Genomic DNA, 22,730 nt, shown 5'->3' with positions numbered 1-22,730 from the left:
AATTTGGTAAAGAGCAGATATGTAACAACCTCAATCCAAACCTGTTTCCTTCGTTAGTTATTATATTTACAAACCTCAGGAAGGCCAGGCATGGTGGCTCATGCCTGTAATCCCAGCATTTTGGTAGGCTGAAGTGGGTGGATCACCTGAGGTCAGGAGTTTGAGATCAGCCTGACCAACATGGCAAAATCCCATCTCTACTAAAAATACAAAACTTAGTGGTGGTGGGTGCCTGTAATCCCAACTACTCAGGAGGCTGAGGCAGGAAAATCCCTTGAACCCAAGAAGCAGAGGTTGCAGTGAGCCGAGACTGCACCACTGCAATCCAGCATGGGCGACACAGCAAGACTCCATCTCAAAAAACAAAAAACAAAAAACAAAAAACAAAAAACAAAAACACCTCAAGTATTTTTTCACATTCTTTGAATGAAAATCTCCTAAATATTTTAAACCTTAAATTCATCATTAGATAAAAGCAGAATCCTTTTTAGAAGGTGGTAAAATAAAAAGAGCTTTCCCTATGGTAAGTCTGGACTGTACAATCTATCTCTAAGCTACACTATGATTCTATATTAACAGTACAAAAAAAGTGCATACTTTCCTCAGCTCTTGATCAAACTCTAAAAAACTGCTGATCTTTACAGGATCTTATTCAAGTGGAGATACAAAAGGGACTGGAAAAATTTATTTGGTAACATTTGAAATTAAGTATTTACGGGCCAGGCACAGTGGCTTACACCTGTAATCCCAGCACTTTGGGAGGCCAAGGTGGGCAGACCACGAAGTCAGGAGATTGAGACCAGACTGGCTAACACGGTGAAACCCCGTCTCTACTAAAAATACAAAAAATTAGCCGGGCGTGGTGGCACATGCCTGTAATCCTAGCTACTCAGCAGGCTGAGGCAGGAGAATTGCTTGAACCTAGGAGGCGGAGGTTGCAGTGAGCCGAGATCATGCCACTGCACTCCAGTGTGGGTGACAGAGCAAGATTCCGTCTCCAAAAAAAAAAAAAAAGAAAAAAAAGAAATTAAGTATTTACTACATACTGTGTTAAAAATACATATATTATCTCTTTTATTCCTTATAACCTCAAAGGTAGGTATTTAGCCTCATTTTAAAGATTCTAAGAAAGCTGAGTTTTGGAAAGTAATTTTCAGGTTTTTTAGTTAGAAACACAGTTGTAAGTGCTGAATTTCTGTTTCACTCCAGAGCCCCAGCATTTTCCTTCACATGCTATCACTACAATAGGAAATTAGAGAAATACATGAATAAAAACAAGAATTAAATCTTGCATGTTTGTTTTTCTCCTAAAACAACTTTAAAATAACTAGGCTTAGTTCTGTGACATATGAAAGAAACAGAAGTAGAGTAGACCACAGAGACGGGTAGAAAATAAGGGGAATTAAATTAGTTCCAAAAAGAAGCTAATTACTTTGTGATAACTTCAAAGAGAGTATAAATTTAAAAAAAGAAAAAAAAAAGGAAGGGGGCAAAAACGCTGTCCCCAAGCTAAGGGAAAACAAATACATCTTGTTTCTACTGACCACAAATTCAGGATCTGTGTATGTAACATAGTATGTTCCAATATATCTCCTTCTTAAGTCAAGTGATAACCTGTACTTGCCAAGTAAAAACATTTACATTGCCATTTCAAGACTTCAGATATGAAATGAAGTTTTGAGGTCATTAAATCTCCCATCAGAACAGGGCTAAATCCTTTCTATGCCATCCTCAAATATACTCAACTACTTGTGCCTATTTTGGCAGCCAGTGATACTACAAAAGTGTGATACAGCAAATCAATGGAATATGACTCAAGAAGAACAAGGAATGAATTACTAATACAAACATACATAAATCTCAAATGCATTATTCTAAGTGAGATAAGCCAGAATCAAAAGGCTACAATCTGTAAGATTCTGGAATTCATATGACTTTCTAGAAAAGGCAAAACTATAGAAATGGAAAACAGACTACTGGTTGCCAGGGGATTAGAGTAGGGAGGGAGACATTTGTGAAAACACTAAAAAGGGTGACTTTTAAGATATGTAAATTATATCTTAATAAGAGTAAAATAAGAATGTACCCTATCCTCTTTTTAAAAAAGTGTATTCTTATACTGAGATAAAATCTGACTCTCTAAGTAACATCTGAGGTTATGGCTGGGCCGCAGTGGCTCATGCCTGCAATCCTACCACTTTGGGAGGCCGAGGTGGGTGGATCATTCATACCCAGGAGTTTGAGACCAGTCTGGTCAATAGGGTAAAACTTCATCTCTACTAAAAATACAAAAATTAGTTGAAGGCCGGGTACAGTGGCTCACACCTGTAATCCCAGCTACTCAGGAGGCTGAGGCAGGAGAATTACATGAACCTGGGAGGTGGAAGTTGCAGTGAGCCGGAGGTTGCAATGAGCCAAGATCACACCATTACACTCCAGCCTGAGTGACAGAGCAAGCCTCTATCTCCCATCAAAAAAAAAAAAATAGCTGGGCAATGTGGCACACGCCTGTAATCCCAGCTACTAGGGAGGCTGAGGCAGGAGAATCATTTGAATCCAGGAGGCGAAGGTTGCAGTGAATCAAGATTGTACCACTGCATTGCAGCCTGGGCAACAGAGCTGGAGACTTCACCTCAAAAAAAAAAAAAAGAAAAAAAAAATTTGAGGTTAAAAAAAGAAACCCAAAGTCAAATAGCTCTTATATTTCCTTATTCAGGCTAAGCTCGCAGTTCCTTCCATGGTTAGCAAGTAGTCATCAACTATCACATTCATTCTTGCCTTGTCAAGTTCAAAAAGTGACATTATGTAAAAGTGAGGATTTTAATATAGATAACAGTTGAATTTCTCGGTAATATCAAAAGTATTTGACTGCTATTTCCAGTCAAATTAGAGTAACAGACAATAGATTTACCCTCCTGCTGAAACAATTATAACACAAAACAGATGAAACAATGGTTTTCGAAACACTGAACATCACGCAACAAAGGACAGTAATACCTGAGAGAAAGGGGAAGCAAAGAGGTAAGCCTCATGATTGTCCCAGACACCACCTAGAGAGAGTTTCCAGATCATAGCACAGGGAGTAACAAAAACAGTATATGAAGAAATAATGGCTGAAAAGTTCCAAATTCCATGAAAACTATAAACCCACAGATCCAAGAAACTCAACAAATCTCAAGCATAAGAAACATGCAGGGAGGGCTAACTACACCAGGGCTTATCATAATAAAATCACTTAGAACCAATGGTAAAGAGAAAAATCGTAAAAGCAGCTAGAGAAAAAGGTCACATTACATACAGAGGAACAAAAATAAGAACAACAGGAGATATCTCATCAGAAGTAATGCCTATGAGCAAAATAAAGACTTTTTCAGGCCGGGCGCGGTGGCTCATGCCTATAATCCCAGCACTTTGGGAGGCCAAGGCGGGTGGATCACCTGAGGTCAGGAGGGTTTCTAGACAAACCTGGCCAACATGATGAAACCCCATTTCTACTAAAAATACAAAAAGTATCCGGGCGTGGTGGCAGGCACCTATAATCCCAGCTACTCGGGGCGCCGAGACAGGAGAATCACTTGAACTTGGGAGGCGGAGGTTGCAGTGACCTGAGATCGCGCCATCACACTCCAGCCTGGGGGACAAGAGTGAGACTTCATCTCAAAAAAAAAAAAAAAAAGACTTTTTCAGACATACAAAAGCTGCAAAAATTCATTACTAGCATTCCATATCACAAGATAAGTGAGAGGAAGACTTTAAGGTTGAAGGAAAATAGTATGGAAACGCAGATCTACACAAAGAAATAATGAGTATTGGGAATTTTTTTCATATTATTATTCAAATATCTTTAAAAGACAAAAGACTGCTGAAAAAAAATAACAATGTAGTGTGTGGTTTATCACATACATAGAAGTAAAATACATGACAACAATAGCACAAAGACTGGGAAGAGGAGAAATGAAGTACGTTATTATAAGGTTATTGTACTATCCATGAAGTGGTACATTATCACTTGAAGATAGATTGTAATAAGTTAATGATGTGCCTTGTAATTCCTAAAGCAACCACTAAAATAAGAATTACTGCTAATAAGTCAGCAAAAGATAAAACTGAATCATAAAAAATATTTGATAATTCAAAAGAAGGCTGAAAAAGAAGGAAAAGAAACAAGAACAGACTGAACAAAACGAAACAAATTACAAAGGTGGTAGCATTAACCTAACCATCCATATGAATAATTGTAAGTGCAAATGGTCTAAATTTCTCAATTAAAAGACAGAATTTATCACACTGGATATATTCAACCTTCAATAACTACCTGGCTTCTAATATTAAATAGGAGAGATTGAAATATCAAAAATAAATACACTTTAACATAGCCTGAGATAATATTCTCCTAAAGTAGAAATACGAAGGTCTGAGAGTGGGACAAAAAAATAAAAAAACAGAAAGGCAAAGTAAATTTTAGTGAAAAATGTTTCAGAAAATGTCTGGATTATCAGTTTTAGGAAAATATGGTAAATACATAAAAGAGCAAAGAATGGAAAAAAAAAATCCCTGCTTCTTTAAAGGTTATGCTATTTGAGTATACCCTTTCTGCCACCTCCTAGTCCTTATCACTGTCATCTATAAATCCCAAGGTAACCCTCCAAATCTGGCTCACATGCTTCTGCCACCAAAATTCTACATTATCTTGAGTGAAATCAGTATGCATGTAGGTGATCCACTTCTGCCTCTCCACAGCCACCACCCTCTCTAGCTGTCGTATCTTAGGTCTTGTCATCATGAAGAACTATCATAGATGCAAACTGATTCTCTGAGCAGACCCGTCAGGCTCACTTACTCCCAATTCATTAGCTCTTTTTTATTTCTTTTTTCCCTAAATTCACTAGTTCTTTAACTTAGCTGGGACCTCTAGCCAGGGGCCAGGCACTACTGCCTGCATTATCAAATCCAGCCTACCATCTATTTTTATAATACAGACACATCCATTCATTTATGTATTGTCTATGAATGCTTACATGTTACAGTGGCAAAGTTGAGTAGCTGAAACAGCCTGCAAAACCCAAAATATTTACTATCCAGCCCTTTACAGAAAAAGTTTGCTGACCTGCCCTAGAACAGAATCTACCCCCTTACTTTTAATTCACCCATTAGCCAGCATCCTTGTGTCTTCACTTCCTTCCCTCTGTAGTTTCAGTTCATGGCTTATCACTTCAATCATTCCTTTGCCAAATTTTTTTGTCCCTTTGTTTCTCCGTGAATTCAACTATTAACTATCTGCATTCTCTTTGACTTTACCCAGGCTACCAAATGTGCAGCTTAGTGCCTCTACATACACTCATGATCACACACCTCAACTGGACTCTTAGCTTTTCTCGACCCTACTATTTCCTAGAAAGTTAGTCTTCCTGTTTACCATTAGCATTTTAAACCTTTTCTACTTCTTAAACATCTGACCCACTCTCAGCAGATAATCCTATCTCATACATAAAGCTATCATTTGTGGACATTCCCTCAAATACCCACCACCAAACAGAAATCCAAATCTATAAACCTGTTAACCTAATTTCCTACATTCTCTTTTGGTAATGATAAAAAAGACATGCTCCTGCCATTCTCCAGCTATGCTCAGAATCCAAACCCTATCACCTTCTTTACATTATCTTCCTATTTTGAGTACCTCTACTCTTTCCCTTTTATTGGTTACTCCTCTAAGACACATATCACACATGTGCGTGCACACAACTTTCCTTGACCCCATGTGTCCTTCCAGCTATTGCTCTCTCTCTCCTTCACCTTCACAACCTAAGCTTCCTGAAAGCTAACTATACCCACTTTGTTTCTGCCCTCACCTCTCTCCTAAAGTTCTCAGTGTCCCACGTGTCACAAAGTCCTACAGATATTCTTCAGCTCTCTGGGAATTAACCAGTAGTGTTGAATAGTCCTTCCTTCTGGAAACCATCTCTTCTCTTGGTTTCCTTGGTCTCCTGGTTTTCCTCCTACCATTAATGTACTCTGTATCAGACTCCTTTTCATGTTTCCATTCTTCTACCAGTCTTTTAAATGTCATCCCTCAGGGTTCCATTTTATGTAATCTTACCTCACATACAGCTCCTGGGTGATCGTTTCAACTCCAGTGGCTGTGAGTGCCACCAGTACCATGTGTTGATACCTCTCAAATTTATGTCTCTAACACATCCATATTTCTGGCTTGAGCTTCAGACCCATATACTCAATTGTCTACTAGCCATCTTCACTTGGTTATCTAAGAAATAAATCCAAAAGTGAACCCACCATTTTCCAAACCTACTTCTGGTCTAGTTGTTCAAACTACAAATGTGGGAGTCACTTCTGACTCATCCTTTTTTCACCCCCTACATCCAATCAAGAAGTAGTTTCTGTGCTTGCCTTGGCAGCACATATACTAAAATTAGAATAATACAGAGAAGATCAGCATAAAATCAAATTTATGTATACATAAAAAGAACTAGTTCCTGCAGATTTTACTTCCTAAATATTTCATGAACACACCCTTGTCAAGGAAACCTTACTCATTTGCCCAGGTTGCTGCAACAGTCCTCTAACCAGTCGCCCCCTCTCCAACACTGCTCCTCTCTAATCCATCTTCCACACTACAGTCCATGTAATCCAAGAGCAAATCTGATCATAAACCCCTAATTAAGATCCTTCAAATGCTTTCCTTCTTCAAATGCTCAGAATATTCCTAGGCATGAACTACTTAACATGTTTCACAAGACCCTTGTAACTATTCTACCCCCCAGCTAACTATCTACCTCTGGAAACATTCCTTCCCTCTCTCCCACTACTATCCAGGTATCCCATTTCTCAAATGTGCCATAGTCTTACCTCAGAAGCTTTGCTGCTAATACTCTGTCTTTCTCCCACCTCCCATTCAACAAATATTTAGTCAGTCTACTTGCCCTGGCTAATTTCTACTTGTCCTTCAGATGTCAAAATTAAACATCACTTCCTCCAAGCAGGCTTTCTTGACCACTTGACTAAGTTTGTGCTACTGCGCTCAGTAACACTTATTATTTCTCCATTATACATGTCATATGTTATTGTAATCGCCTCTTTAACTATCTTCCCTATAAAAATCCAACAGGGCATTGTTGTCTTATTCACTGGATTTGGTACTAGGTCTGAAAAACATTATATATACAATATTTATAAGATTAGTGGATGGTTAGAAAGATAGAACAAATGATACTACGTACTAACTAAATATTATACATTGAGAATAACTAGGTATTGTATACTAAGAAAATAAACATTTGAGTAAGGAAGTATTCTCAGAATATTTCCTAGTTTACAGATCAGGAATGGAATAACCATAGAGAAATTAAGTAGGATCACGGGAATTTAAAATGTTGGGGCAGAGTCAAACTTACATCTATCTGCTTTTAAAACACAAGCCCCTTCTACTGAGCTGCGCTGCTTACTTATAAACTTTACAATTTTTTTTTAAAAGACAGGATCTCACTCTTTCACTCAGGCTGGAGTGCAGTGGCACAATCTTAGCACACTGTAACCTAACTTCAAACTCTTGAGCTCAAGTGATCCTTTCACCTCAGCCTCCCCAGTAGCTAGGACTACAGGCATGTGCCACTATCCCCAGCTAATTTTTTAATTTTTTTGTAGAGACAGGGTCTTGCTACATTGCCCAGGCTGGTCTCAAACTCCTAGCCTCAAGCAATCCTCCCACCTTGGCCTCCCAAAGTGGGATTATAAGAATTAGCCACTGCAGCCAGTCATGTTTACTTACGAACACTTAAAAAATGTATTGCATCTAGGCTTCTATTCTCCTAAATTGATATCCAAAACTTAAGAAATGAAAACCTTTTAATACAATACTAATTAAAATCACTCTTTTGAGTCAGTTAATATAGTATTAGAACGTTTCTAACAAATAGCCTAGATTTTTTAAAAATTTATTTTGAAATTTAAGCACAACTCAGGTCACAAGAACAGACACTCAAGTAAAAGACAGAATAGTAAAAAACAAAGGAAAAAAAATACACCAGTGATCAACTGGCATTGCTGTAGATCTCAAGCATTCAATATTCAGCTGAGGAAACGCATTAATACACTACTACACTGAAGTAACTATAAAATTGGCAGTACATTTAGAACTCATTTTGGAAAGTTCTTTCATACATTGTCAAATATAGAAGCAATATGATAAAATGGGAAGAATATGAATTTTGGGGTCAGAAAGACCTGGGTTCGGCTCCATATTCTGTCGTTACTTAATATCTTTGTGACGTTGAGCAACTTTTTCCACTTCTCTGAGTTTAAATTTCACATATGTAAAATCCAAATAAACATTATCTGTACCGAAGATACTTTACTGAATAACTACTTTAAAATTTAAAGTGATATGTACATAAATATATATTTATAAAGCCTCTAGCATAAGGTACGTATTTCAGTAAATGATATAAATGAACATTAATGTTTTCAGATATCTGACTGGGAAATTTAACCTGAAATTATACCAAAAACGTACCTATCTGAAATATGGTTGATAACTTTTGATTAATTTTTGTCATTCTTCCCTAATACCTACTAAGTGAATTATTATTATTATTATTATTTTTTTTTTTTTTTTTTTTTTTGAGACGGAGTCTCGCTGTGTCGCCCAGGCTGGGGTGCAGTGGCGCGATCTTGGCTCACTGCAAGCTCCGCCTCCCGGGTTCTACTAAGTGAATTATATCTATATTTCTTAATATCTGATTATTTACAAGTAATAGTTTATATTGTTTGATGGTATGAAGAAGTAGGAGAAAAAGAAGAAATAACTCAAAATTATAATAAATGCTTCAGCTGTTAAAACATGTTCTAGTTACAGAAACTCCTGTGGGCAAGAAAGACCAAAACAGTTCTCCATCTGAAACCGAAGAATTATGTTTTTGGGATGAGGAATTCCTCTGTGCTTTAAGAAGAAATCTCTTACCTCCATATTTCCTACTCTTTCTCAGGATTTCAAGGGCATGATGTACTTTGTACTGCACATCTCAAAGTTCCCATTAATTGGACAGACCCAGCAAGACAAGGTTATGCTGGTGCATGTTACCCCATGAACTCTGATCCTTCCAGTAAGTGTAGAACATAAGCAGAAAATGGGAAACTAAAAGAAAGGGGAAGAGGGAAAAGGAAGGAAGGTGGTGGAAAATGATCTAAATGACACTAAATGATTGGTGCCAAAAGACAAGTAGGTCAGAAAAAATAACTAACATGCAAATAATTAGAAACTAACTTATAGTTGTAAACATTGTTGCTAGAAAATAGTAGACATTAATTATTTCTTTTTAACACTTCAACTTCCTTTAAAATTAGCTTACCAGAATCATAGCTTGGAGGCTTCATATCTCCCTGATTCAATTCTGTCCCATATTTCAACTTGTGGTATTTGGCTCTAACAAAGAAATGAGAAAACACAGACCATCTTAAAATACATTTAAATTAATTTTAACATACACAATAGTAGTAGTTACAAGAATTCAGTAGTCCTGGCTGAACACTCCTAGAACTTTCAAAGGCTCATAGCTTTCCATGGTGTCAAAGTTATAATACAAAAGTGCTTGCCTTTTTCGTTGTTGCTGTTGTTGTTATACCATCAAGTATCCTTTTAACAAAATAAAGGAATAACTCTGGGAACCATAACTCTTCTTTCTGTAATAACAAAATGAACCATATAATATCCTAGTTTCTGCAGTATTCAAATTTTCCTGATGATTGTCAAAGCAAAATTTTACTATCAAAAACAGTTTAAAAAAAAAAAAAGTTTGGATTGTGAAATAAATTTGTAGAAGACTTTTCTAAAAAAACTGAGCTTTTTAAAAAGAAAAGTCATCTACAATATTATGTGCCTTGTCAGATAATCATGATTTGCCAAATATGCATTATACTGTACAATCCAAGGGGGGAAACCCAAATCATCAATGTTGAGTAAGATATTCCACTAGAAATGAATTTTTTTAAACTAGTCAAGATATCCTTTGTCTTTTACTCAAAAAGAACTGTGAATGGGAATACTATCTTATCTTCTTTTCAAAGTTGACAGAATGTTATCATTCTGGTTAATAGGATTTAACCATCTGATTTAAATATCTCAGATTTAACCATCTGAGACTAGATAAATAACCCAGATAATGTAGAAATTTTTTAAAGGGTGACTAAAAATAGCCATATCTGCTTAATCTATTTGTATATTTTCACTTGTCAGCTCCCTAAAATATTGAGGCCATTTATAATAAATATTCAATGTGTTAAGACTGGGATATTAATATAAACAACAATAATTTGAAAAACCAAAATAATAATCTGAAAAACCAAAATAAAGTAATAAAGGAAGAAAAGTGTAACAGCCAAATTTGAAAGTTTTTCTTGTTTTTGTTTTTGTTTTTTAATAAAAACCTAACTGAGCACTTACCATTAGGTTTTTTCACAATTTAAGAAAAGTAATGGCCGGGCACGGGCGCTCATGCCTGTAATCCCAAAACTTTGGGAGGCTAAAGTAGATGGATCACCAGAGGTCAGGAGTTCGAGACCAGAATGGCCAACATGGTGGAACCCTGTCTCTACCAAAAAATACAAAAATTAGCCAGGCATGGTGGTGCACCTGTAATCCCAGTTACTAGGGAGGCTAAGGTGGGAGAATCACTTAAACCCGGTTGCAGAGGTTGCAGTGAGCGAACCAAGATTGTGCCACTGCACTCCAGCCTGAGTAACAGAAAGAAATCCTGTCTAAAAAAAAAAGAAAGAAAAGTAGAAAGGAAATGAAAAATTATTTGCTCAAATGTATAAAATACTGAAATCCTTCTTATTTTGCAATAATCATTTTGCAGTCACAACAGGAAAAAAAAAAGTTGGGAATTCTAAGAAAACCTATGAAAATTATAGGCAGTTGATATCCTATTTCTTAAGGTAGGTGATGGGTACATAAGTATTTTTTACAATAGTCTTTATATCTTATACGTATGTATGAAATGTTTTATAGTAACATTTACACATTAAGAAGAAAAAAATATATTCATATGACAATGAACTGATCTCTTAAGCAAAAAGTAAAAGGTACAAAATACTATGTATGTCTCCATATATTTTTTAAAAGATATATATCTATTTCATTAGCCTATGCATATGAATCTTTCTGGAAGGATACATAATATGTAAGATATCAGTTGATAAGATTTCCTTGGGAAAGGAAATCAATGAACTGAGGCAGAAGGGAGACAATTTTTGTTGTTATTTGGTTAATTAACTATATATATATATATTTAAACTTTAGTAAATATGTTTGGTCCAAATTATTTAGAACATCTATTCTCAATGTGTCTCTTAACCACAAAGATTTTGTCACTGGACTAAATGTTTGCCCATCCAGTTCAATGCATTTGTAATACTATTGATCATCAGAAGGTAAGATTTACAGACACTAATTTGACTTGCAGTTAATAGAAAGTAAGTAAGGTTCTAAATGTAACTGTCAATCTCTTACTTTTCCAGAAACACACTTCATTTACCATAAGACAAAGTAGTAATACCTGCTAGAAGTCAAAATAGCAACTGAATGTAACTAGCCTGAAGACAGATTATACTAAAGCTTTTAAAATAATAGTGGCAATAAAATGTTATGGAGTTTATATTTTATATATATATAGAAAAACATTTTCAAACAGAAAATGCTGTATTATAGTGCAATCTAGTGGTCTCAGGAAAAACTACAACAGAACCTACAAAAAGGGAAGAGAAAATATTTTACGAAAATAAATGTAACAAAAATTGTGACACATTATGAACATTTTATTTTAAAAATTAGACAAAGGTAAAATATGTAAAGAACTATTGTGTTTGCCACAAGCTATGGTCCCTTAAATCAAGGTTTCCCTACTGAATTGTTACATTCGCTAAAATACATTTTTCTCACAGAACCCTCCTTAAGCTTAATAGCATTCCTTTTGAAGTCAATATGTGAAAATACCTTCTCACTCATACTGTTTTCCACTGTTTTAACACTCAGCTCACTGTGTTAACCAATCTTTCTTGTTTGCTATTCCTTTTCTGTCTAATTCTGCCTGTAAGATAAAAAAGGAGATCTTATATCTAGCAACTCCATGTTTGATACACAGGGAGACCCTCCATAAATGACCTTTATTGGATAAAAATAACATAAAAATTATTTAATAACTATAATACACTATAAAGAAGAGTAATTTTAGCTTTGTTTCAAAGCCTATTATTATACATATTATGCTAGGAGTATAACACAGCATCTCAATTGTATCTTAAATGTGGATGCTAAAAATAATTTGATTAATTTCAATGAACTGTTACTGAATTCCTAGTTTACAGGCACTGTGCTGGCTGCTGGGACAACCTACAGTTTGTAGTTAGGTAAGGGTGGAAGGCAAGGGTATGCGTAAGAGACAGGAATGTAAATAACTATAGCATACTGTGTAAGAGCTATAAGAGCTATTAACAAGTATTACAAGAATGCAGATAAGAGATTATCTAATTTGGTCAAAATCGGTGTCAAAGAAAGCTACCAAAAAGAAGGTGACACGTGAGATTTTAGCTAAATCTCAAAAAACCAGTGGGAGTTTTCCAATCAGAAAATGGATTGATGGAGAGGGCATTTCTGTCAGAAGGGACATCTTAAGTGGAAGAAAAAAAAACACACAAAGTGGGTCAAAAAACAGCAAACAGAATAATTACACCCAAAAGGTATGGAAGGAATGGAGTCAGAGAAGGAACAGAAAGGGCCTGGTTGTGAAGAACTTTACTAAGAACCTGAAATCAGCTAGATATTTTTAAACAGGGATATAACAGGATTATCATATTTGTGTTTTAGAAAATGAATTCTATGGATATGGAAGATGAATTAAAATACAGAAATACTAAAAGCGAGGAGGACAGTTAAGTTACTACAGTAGAGTAGATAAAAGTAGCAGTGAATAGAGAGAAATTTTTAGAATGGTAGAAATTTTTCAGAATTGTATTTATATAGTATTTGAGGTTTCTCAGCATAGATGTTCCTAAGTCAACCTCAGATTATACACTATGTAATCCTGAAAATTTATAGTAAATTTTATCACACATTAAGGAATGCTTTGATAAATCCACTGCTAGATAAGTAATTCTTCTGTAACATTAACGATTTGGTTTTACTTTTGGATCTTAAAGTGGGACTGCTTAGAAAATCTGCAAAAATCATGCAAAGAAAATCATGTAAAATCATGATCTTTACTTAGGCACTTGCAGGTGAAATGACAAGATATCTGGAATTGTATTAAAATAGATCAAGGTGAAAAAGACTGACAAAAACATTAACTGTTAAAACCTGGGGCTGTATATATAAAAGATATTAGTTTCTCTATGAGTATATTTCACATTTTCCTCAATAATTCTTTTTAAAATTCAATTTAAAATTCAAGCCACAAATAAATGCTTTTTAAAAATTTCTTAGTTTATTATACAAATAGTGCTGTAACATCATGAATAATCCCAAATCATTCTATATACTTCAAAAGATACAAAACCAGGCTGGGCACGGTGGCGCACGCCTATAATCCCAACACTTTGGGAGGCCGAGGTGGGCAGATCACCTGAGGTCGGGAGTTCGAAACCAGCCTGACCAACATGGAGAAACCCCATCTCTACTAAAAATACAAAATTAGCTGGCTGTGGTGGCGCATGCCTGTAATCCCAGCTACTGGGGAGGCTGAGGCAGGAGAATCGCTTGAACTCAGGAGGAGGAAGCTGCAGTGAGCCGAGATTGTGCCATTGCACTCCAGCCTGGGCAACAAGAGCAAAACTCTGTCTCAAAAAAAAAAACAAAAAAGACACAAAACCAGCAACTCTTTTCCAGGAGCATCCCATTTAGTTAAGGAAGAAAAGAAAAAAATCTTCCCTACATTCAGCCAGTTTCTTATCTCAACTGTCCTTCAGAGTCAAATTTCTTAAAAAAATAAGCAACTCTGCCAGGCACAGTGGCTCACGCCTGTAATCCCAGCATTCTGAGAGGTTGAGGTGGGCGGATCACAAGGTCAAGGAATCGAGACCATCCTGGCCAACATGGTGAAACCCCACCTCTATTAAAAATAAAATAATCAGCCCAGTGTGGTGGCACACGCCTGTAGTCCCAGCTGCTCAGGAGGCTGAGGCAGGAGAATGGCTTGAACCCGGGAGGCGGAGGTTGCAGTGAGCTGAGATCACGCCACTGCACTCCAGCCTGGTAACGGAGCAAGACTCCAACTCAAAGAAAAAAATAAATAAATAAGCAACTCTATCTCTCCCCACTTCATCCTTCTCAGCCCTCGATCCTCTGTGATCTGGCTCACGTTCCTGCTGCCTTACTAAGGATGCTTTAGTAAGGGTACCAATAAGCTTCCAACAGGCAACTCCAAATGACTATTTTCAGTATACAACTTACTTGGGGTCTACTTAGCATCTTCAGTTATTGAACTCTCTCCTTTAACTCACTTCCAAAATACTACTCTCTCCTCCTTCCTTCTCTTTCTTTGTTGGCTCTTCTTCCTCTGTCTTCTCCTCAAGTATTTCTACTTCCTGTCACTCCTTCTAGTTCTCTCTTCTGTTTCCACAATACTTGTTCTACCAACTACTCCTTTCACTTCACTCACAGTAATACTGATGATTCCCAAGAATATATATATCATCATGAGTCCCTCTCACATATCTGATCTTTAATTCTTCTTTTTAACTCATTTGATACCTTCTAAAAGTCTCTCATAATTCAGATAGTCCTTCAAGTCAGAAACCTGGGAGTCGTTCTCAAATTATCTTTCTCACTCACCCACTGTCCCATCTCCAAATTTTTATATAATCTTCAGATTTCATGGATTCTACTTTAACAATTTTTTATAGTTGATGTGTCTCCATTTTAGCAGCTACTATGTTATCAATTCTCATCTTAAACTATTACAATCTTTCTGCCTGTGTTTACAGATTTTTCCAGTCCACCCCCCACACTGAGGTCAGGAGATCTTTCTAAAAATGTATTTCATACTCTATCTTGCTTAAAACTTTCAAGTGCTTAACAACTAAATGCAGTATATATTTCCAGAATGGATCTTGAACCAGGGAAAAAAAATGCTACAAAGATCATTATTAGGACATCTGAATATAGACTATATCAGATAATAAAATATCAATGTCACATTTCTTTAATTTGGTAATGTACTATAATTATATAAGGAAATGTCCTTGCTCTTAGGAAATATACACGGAGGTAGTCAGGGACAAACTAGCAAATGATTTAGGGGAAAAAATGATACCTATAGAGATAGCAAACACAATAAAGCAAACATAGCAAAACTTTTCAATTGGTGAATCTGGGTTAAGGGTATACAAGATTCTTGCAACTCCTCTGTTAGTTTGAGATCATGTTAGATAAAATTTTTTTGGCTGGGCATGGTGACTCATGCCTATAATCACGGCACTTTGAGAGGCTACAGCAGGAGGACTGCTTGAGCCCAGGAGTTCCAGACCAGCCCTGGCAACAGGGCAAGACCCTGTTTCTCTAAAAACTAAAAAATTTATCTGTGTGGACTGGAGTATATCTGTATTCCCAGCACTCGGGAGGCTGAAGTGGGAGGATCACTCGTGCCCAGAAGGTTGACACTGCAGTAAGCCATGACTGTGCCACTGCACTCCAGCCTGGTCGACAGAGCAAGACCCTGTCTCAAAAAAAAAAAAAAAAAAATTTAAACTTCCCATATTCCCTGTTACATGTAAGATAGAAGTTTGAACTCCTTGGTTAGGCTCTCTGTGATCTGACTCTTGCCCCCTCTACCATTATCGGTCATCAATTGAGAGGAGGACCACAACCAACATCCTACTCTCCGCACACAAAGATTACAAATTTCTTAACACACCAAACTGCTTTGTTCCATGTCAAACATGTTTTCTCTACGTCCTGCAACTTGTCTAACAAGCACCTTCTTATTTCATACTATCCAAGCCTCACCTCCTCTTACTCTGCCCTCCTTTCTACTTTCACGTTCCAGACGAAAATAACCACTCTGGGCCGCGGTGGCTCATGCCACCCAGCACTTTCGGAGGCCGAGGCAGGCGGATCACGAAGTCAAGAGATCGAGACCATCCTGGCCAATATGGTGAAACCCCGTCTCTATTGAAAATACAAAAATTAGCTAGGTGTGGTGGCGAGCGCCTGTAATCCCAGCTACTCGGGAGGCTGAGGCAGGAGAATTGCTTGAACCCAGGAGGTGGAGGCTGCAGTGGGCTGAGATGGTGCCACGGCACTCCAGCCTGGCAACAGAGCAAAAATCCGTCTCAAAAAAAAAATATCTCAAATACTCGGCCGGGTACATTGGCTCATGCCTGTAATCCCAGCACTTTGGGAGGCCGAGGCAGTGGATTACCTGAGGTCAGGAGTTCAAGACCAGTCTGACCAATATGGTGAAACCCCGCATCTACTAAAAATGCAAAAAAATTAGCCAGGCATGGTAGCATGCGCTTGTAGTCCCAGCAACTCGGGAGGTTGAGACAGGAGAACTGCTTGACCCCGGGAGGCGGAGGCTGCAGTGAGCTGAGATCACACCACTGCACTCCAGCCTAGTCAACAAAGTGGGACTCTGCGAAAAAAAAAAAAAAAAAGAAAAAGAAAAAAAAAAAATCTCACTACTCCCAAATTACGTACTTTTAAAAATGTTTTTATTCTTTCCATGTCCCTAATACAGCTTTTCACCAACTTTCCTGAAGTATGAAAAGAAACACATATTTTTCACTAAGAGGTCAACCTATTTTCAATCTCTTATGTCATTTAAAGATTCTACATGATGATGAACACAAGTTCTAATAAAATTTTATCTGTTTCTCATTATTCATAAATATCATCTATTTATCCAATTGTATCTAAATGCTATTTTATTGCAAATATCCCATTCACCAACTTGAAAAAGAGAAAAACAAAACAAGCATCATTAAAAACGAAGCAAAAAAGTAGCAAAAGAGATAATTCCAGTATTACCTATACATACTCAGTTACCTAAAAAAAATGAACTGGCTCAGATTGTTGACAAAAAAATCCAAGGCCCATTCATTAAAGCAAATAAATAACTCATATAACTTCCAAAACTCTCACTCATGACCTATTTTCCTTTACTTGTGACCCAAATTTAGTTACTTGAGTATCTTAGACACTAGCAAAATAGAAAGGTAAGATAAGCTTCTGGAGAGATTGTAACGGCAGACAGCAAAGGAACAAAACACACACAAAAAAGTCTATAGGCTGGGCACGGTGGCTCACGCCTGTAATCCCAGCACTTTGGGAAGCTGAGATGGGTGGATCACGAGGTCAGGAGATCGAGACCATCCTGGCTAACATGGTGAAACCCCGTCTCTACTAAAAATACAAAAAATTAGCTGGGTATGGTGGCGGGCACCTGTAGTCCCAGCTACTTGGGAGGCTGAGGCAGGAGAATGGTGTGAAGCCGGGAGGTGGAGCTTGCAGTGAGCCAAGATCACGCCACTGCACTCCAGCCTGGGCAACAGAGCGAGACTCCATCTCAAAAAAAAAAAAAAGTCTATATAGAATCTTAACATAGTCTGCTGGAACAATTTTTTTCTAAAGAAAATACATCAAATTGAGTAATATTAAATGACAGGAAAAAGAGTAAACATTATAGAAATTTTGTTTAAAAATTAAAAACGATTTCAACTTTAAAATGAATGGATATTGACAGTTCAGGGAGCACATCTGTTTCTTCAAAACAGGCAGAGTAGGAAAAACATGTTGCTAATTTTAAAAAAATCATATAAATCAGTTTTTTGATCATTATTAAACTATTCATAAAATTAACATATTACAACCATTCATACAAATGTTTACTACAGATACTCCTGAATCCAAGCAGTATTAACATTTAAATTTATTTTAGGAATGATGAAAAAATTATTCCAACATTTAAGAGACAGCCATTTTTGCCGGGCCCAGTGGCTCACACTTGTAATCCCAGCACTTTAGGAGACCCGAGGTGGGCAGATCACCTGAGGTCAGGAGTTCAAGACCAGCCTGACCAACATGGAGAAATCCCATCTCTACTAAATATACAAAATTAGCTCGGTGTGGTGGCGCATGCCTGTAATCCCAGCTACTGGGGAGGCTGAGGCAGGAGAACTGCTTGAAACCAGGAGGCGGAGGTTGCGGAGAGCCGAGATCGCACCATTGCACTCCAGCCTGGGCAACAAGAGCGAAACTCCATCTCAAAAACAAACAAAAAAAAAGAACACCACTTTTCATTTTACTGAATTACCTTTCCTGTTTAAGAGCATATTCCAACATTTTGATCCTCCTCACAAGATCCTTCTTCAAATTTTCTTGGCCCTTCCTTTCTCCCTGTAGGAAGGCAATCTGGGCCTGAGTAGGGGAAAGACAGATAAAATTCAGTTTAGACCAAAAAAAAAAAAAAAAAAATTATTTTAACTCAGTAAAGAACCTTTGGAAGTTAGAACAATTAGATGCAAAAATACTTCCTTTACCTATTTCTCACAAAGTATGTACAAATACAAAAATGCACTGACTGCAAGGGGGAAAAAGGATTTAAGTTAAATAGGGCTATGGGGACATCCAAATGCATTTTACTTCAGGCTAGGGATTTTACAACACACAGTCCATATCACTAAAGAGTCTACAATCTAAAACAACTAATACTGCTGGGCGCAGTGGCTCACACCTGTAATCCCAGCACTTTGGGAGGCTGAGGCAGGCGGATCACTTGAGGTCAAGAGTTCAAGACCAGCCTGGCCAACATGGTGAAATTCCGTCTCTACTAAAAATACAAAAATTAGCCAGGCATGGTGGCACCTGTAATCCCAGCTACTTGGGAGGCTGAGGCAGGAGAACTGCTTGAACCCGGGAGGCGGGGGTTGCAGTGAGCCAAGATCATGCCACTGCACTCCATTCTGGGTAACAGAGTGAGACTCCATCTCAGAAAATAAAATAAAACAACTAATATTAATGCAAACAAATGCAAGGTGTACAGTACAGTTGGCTAATGTGTTTGTCTTTTTGCCATCAACAGGATTTCTTTTTTATAAAGCAAAAAGGGTTAAAGTAAAACTAGTTCTTATAATCCCCTTGCACAAGCTTCATCATATATTTAAATTTTATGACAGATTCCTTAAATGACTTTATTTTGGACCTCCCCAACAAACAATAAATTGCTCCCTTTTCTCAATCCCCACCCTTTTCCTCACTCACCTTGGAATGTAATCCAAAGAAAAAAGAAAGTGAAAGTTGGGAAAAGGAAAATCAGAGACAACGGCCTTCTGCCCCCACCCCAAGGAATTACTAAAACCCTGTATTTGAACATGAAACAAACTGTAAACAACTTTTAAAGTCAGTAAAACAGAGGGGCTAAGAAAGAGTAGCTCTCCAGAATATTAAAAGAACATTTACAATTGAAATACTATCTTTCCAATAAGAAACTGAAACTATGTCACAAACACTAATTTGTTAAAGTGACTCATAATACCTCTTAAAAGTCATAAGGGCCTCAAAACTAGCTATATATTTCACTATTCTCACATGTACCACCACCCCCTGTCTATTATACTGACCCACTAAGACAGGTAACAATGTTATTTATGTATCTACAGTGCTTTCCATTAAGTAACCAAGAACTTTACATTTAAGGATGACCTTGCCACATCCGTAAGGAATTGTGAGGATTGTCCAACTCAGGTTTAGCAAGTGAGCCACTAAACTTAAATCTCATTCAAACTTAGTTTACATTTATCTTACTGAAATAAAAGTGGTCTGAAAACAATTCAATTGTTTTCAGAGGAGAAGCATCAAATATCCACAATACTCTTCTGAAATTACACATTCTGCAATGGGATAATTATGTTACCTAACCAGAACTGTAATGATACATGCATTTAAAACTGATAAAAATGAAAGTCTTGTCAAAAGGAAATGACAGCCCAACTTGTCAGGCCAAACATGCTTTGGCATAGAACTTTATATGCTCTTTAAAATGACTTTAATAAAAGTAATAAGCTAATCAATGCAATCAAACATTGAAAGTAATAACAATATCAATTATCAATTTTGTCCTCTCGATACTCCTTGGCTAGTTTTGTATTTCTGTACCCTCATTGGTCCTGGATGATTCTGAAACTTCAGCCTATAATACTCTAAAGTCCTTACTGTATATGTTCAACTTCGAGCATAAGAGAAATTACAATTAAAAGTATAATCAGAGGCTGGGCACAGTGGCTCAGCCCTGTAATCACAGCACTTTGGGAGGCCGAGGCAGGAGGATAACTTGAGCTCAGGAGTTTGAGCCTAGCTTGTGCAAAATAGCAAGACCACCTCCCTACAAATAATTTTAAAAATCAGCCAGGCACGGTGGCATGTGTCTTTGGTCCCAGCTACTTGGGAGGCTGAGGCAGGAGGATCACCTGAGCCCAGGAGGCCAAGGCTGCAGTGAGCAGTCTTGAGGGTGCAGTAATCACACCACCACCCTCCAACATGGGTGACAGAGTGAGACCTTGCCTCAAAATAAAAAAAAAGTGGGGGGGACAGGGTAATCAGGGCCAGGCATGGTAGCTAATGCCTGTAATCCCAGAACTTTGGGAGACTGAGGTGAGAGGACTGCTTGAGGCTAGGAGTTTGAGATCATCCTGGCCAACATACCAAGACATCTCATAAAAAAATTAAAAATATAAAAAATAAACTACAATCAGATTTCTCCTTTTCCAGCAAACGGATAAAGTTCAGTAATTTAATAATGTGGTAGAAAACAGACATTTATATACTAGCTGTGATGGTATAAACCAGTTCCACTTTATAGAGACAACTGGCAATATCTGTCAAGTTTGTAAATGCATATACCCTTTAACTCAGCAATTTTAGAATGTTATCCTTCAAATATATATTTGCACATATGTGAAATTACATAATACATGACTGATAAAACACAGACAAGAATATGTATACAACCCAAATGACCATCTAAAGGGGACCGGTTAAATAAATTATGACTATAATTGAAAGAAAATTAGGACCTGAACTAAGACCTTTGAGAAAAGAGTAAAAGAGTATGAGAATAATGTCAATCTTTTACCTTTTTTTCTCTACGAAACTTATAAACAAAAAGTCTTAAAACACATTCCTACATAAAAAAACGAATTCCTTCTGTAAAACAACCTCAGTCGAAAACACAGTAATTGGTATAAATTCTTACCCTTTAACAATAAAGATTAAAATCCAGCTAAAACTTCTCCAGATACGGCAGTATATTGCTCTTTGAATTGAGTTTACTGAAAAGGGCGGGCGAGGGTGAGAGACATAAAAGACAAAAACAGTGAAAGGAAGGAAAAAAGGTAAAAAAAAAAAAAAAAAGAGGAAAATAGGTCGGACACAGTGGCTCACACCTGTAATCCCAGAACTTTGGGAGGCTGAGGCAGGGGGATCACCTGAGGTCAGGAGTTCAAGACCAGCCTGGTCAACATGGTGAAACCCTGTCTCCACTAAACATACAAAAATTAGCCAGGCATGGTGGTAGGCACCTGTATTCCCAGCTACTCGGAAGGCTGTGACAGAAGAATCGCTCAAACCCAGGAGGCAGAGGTTGCAGTGAGCAGAGATCGCACCACTGTACTCCAGCCTAGGTGACACAGTGAGACTCCATCTTAAAAAAAAAAAAAGTGTTATGAATCAAATATATTTTAAAAATTACAAATCATCATACTGCCATTTATCTGTACAACTAAACCTAATGATAACAGCATATATTTCTGGAGAAGAAAACTTTGGAATTATCTTTAAGGAAAATGAATGTTGAACTTCCATGATACTTTATACATGTTTTTCACAGTATAGAAAATCACATATTCACTTCCTAACCATATAAACAAAAAAGATACAAATAATAGTAGGTAGACATTTTACTATTTAAGTCTGCATGACAAAAAGAAAATTTATTTTTATATTATTTTCAATTCTAATTTGTCAAAAGGATATATGTAAATAGGAATACAAATCTTCTATATCTAACCAGGTTTATCTGCATATATAATATATAATAAACAATTAAAATATTTAAAATGTACCACTTAATTTATTAAAGCCCCTCCCTCCTTTTTTTGTTTTGAGACGGAGTCTCTGTTGCCCAGGCTGGAGTGCAGTGGCGTGATCTTGGCTCACTGCAACTTCAGCCTTCCGGGGTCGAAGTAATTCTCCTGCCTTAGCCTCCTGAGTAGCTGGGATTACAGGCATGCACCACCATGCCCAGCTAATTTTTGTATTTTTAGTAGAGACAGGGTTTTACCATGTTGGTCAGGCTGTTCTCAAACTCCTGACCTCGTGATCCACCCACCTGGGCCTCCCAAAGTGCTGGGATTATAGGCGCAAGTCACCGTGCCCAGTCTTATTGAAGCCATTTTAAACTAAATTTAAAAGGGCTAGGATTCAAAATTGAAATCACCGAGAAGTATATTCAAAATGAAAAATACACAAAATTCTTGGGTTGGACACTTTTCAGTAGCTTTTCAGTTACTTGTTACTTGCTATGGAACATAAAGAGCATTCACTTTTACAAAAATCTAAAATAAAATATTATAAAACTTGATTAAGGTTCTCATCTTTCGATCTGAACACAAACTTTAAAGTAAAAGAGGAAATATATAAGTAAAAGTCAATTATATGGTTACAGTGT

The 22,730-nt window shown here is 37.1% G+C and overlaps 1 protein-coding gene across 3 annotated transcripts in view; it reads right to left on the bottom strand.

Moving 5' to 3' along the window:
• The window catches only part of STRN (striatin), a 123,287-nt gene that overhangs the window by 64,975 nt on the left and 35,582 nt on the right, over positions 1-22,730 (bottom strand). For all 3 annotated transcript variants that reach the window (XM_065527184.2, XM_065527185.2, XM_065527186.2), the window contains 2 exons: positions 18,321-18,424; positions 9,366-9,439 (listed from right to left, as the gene is read on the bottom strand). In XM_065527184.2, the coding sequence (XP_065383256.1) occupies positions 9,366-9,439; positions 18,321-18,424 (178 nt within the window). The remainder of the gene's footprint in view (positions 1-9,365; positions 9,440-18,320; positions 18,425-22,730) is intronic.

The sequence above is a fragment of the Macaca fascicularis genome, chromosome 13, assembly GCF_037993035.2.
Source record: "Macaca fascicularis isolate 582-1 chromosome 13, T2T-MFA8v1.1".
NCBI classification, from domain to species: Eukaryota; Metazoa; Chordata; class Mammalia; order Primates; family Cercopithecidae; genus Macaca; species Macaca fascicularis.
Note: the sequence above shows the minus strand (reverse complement) of the source record. Positions and strands in the feature narration are given on the sequence as shown.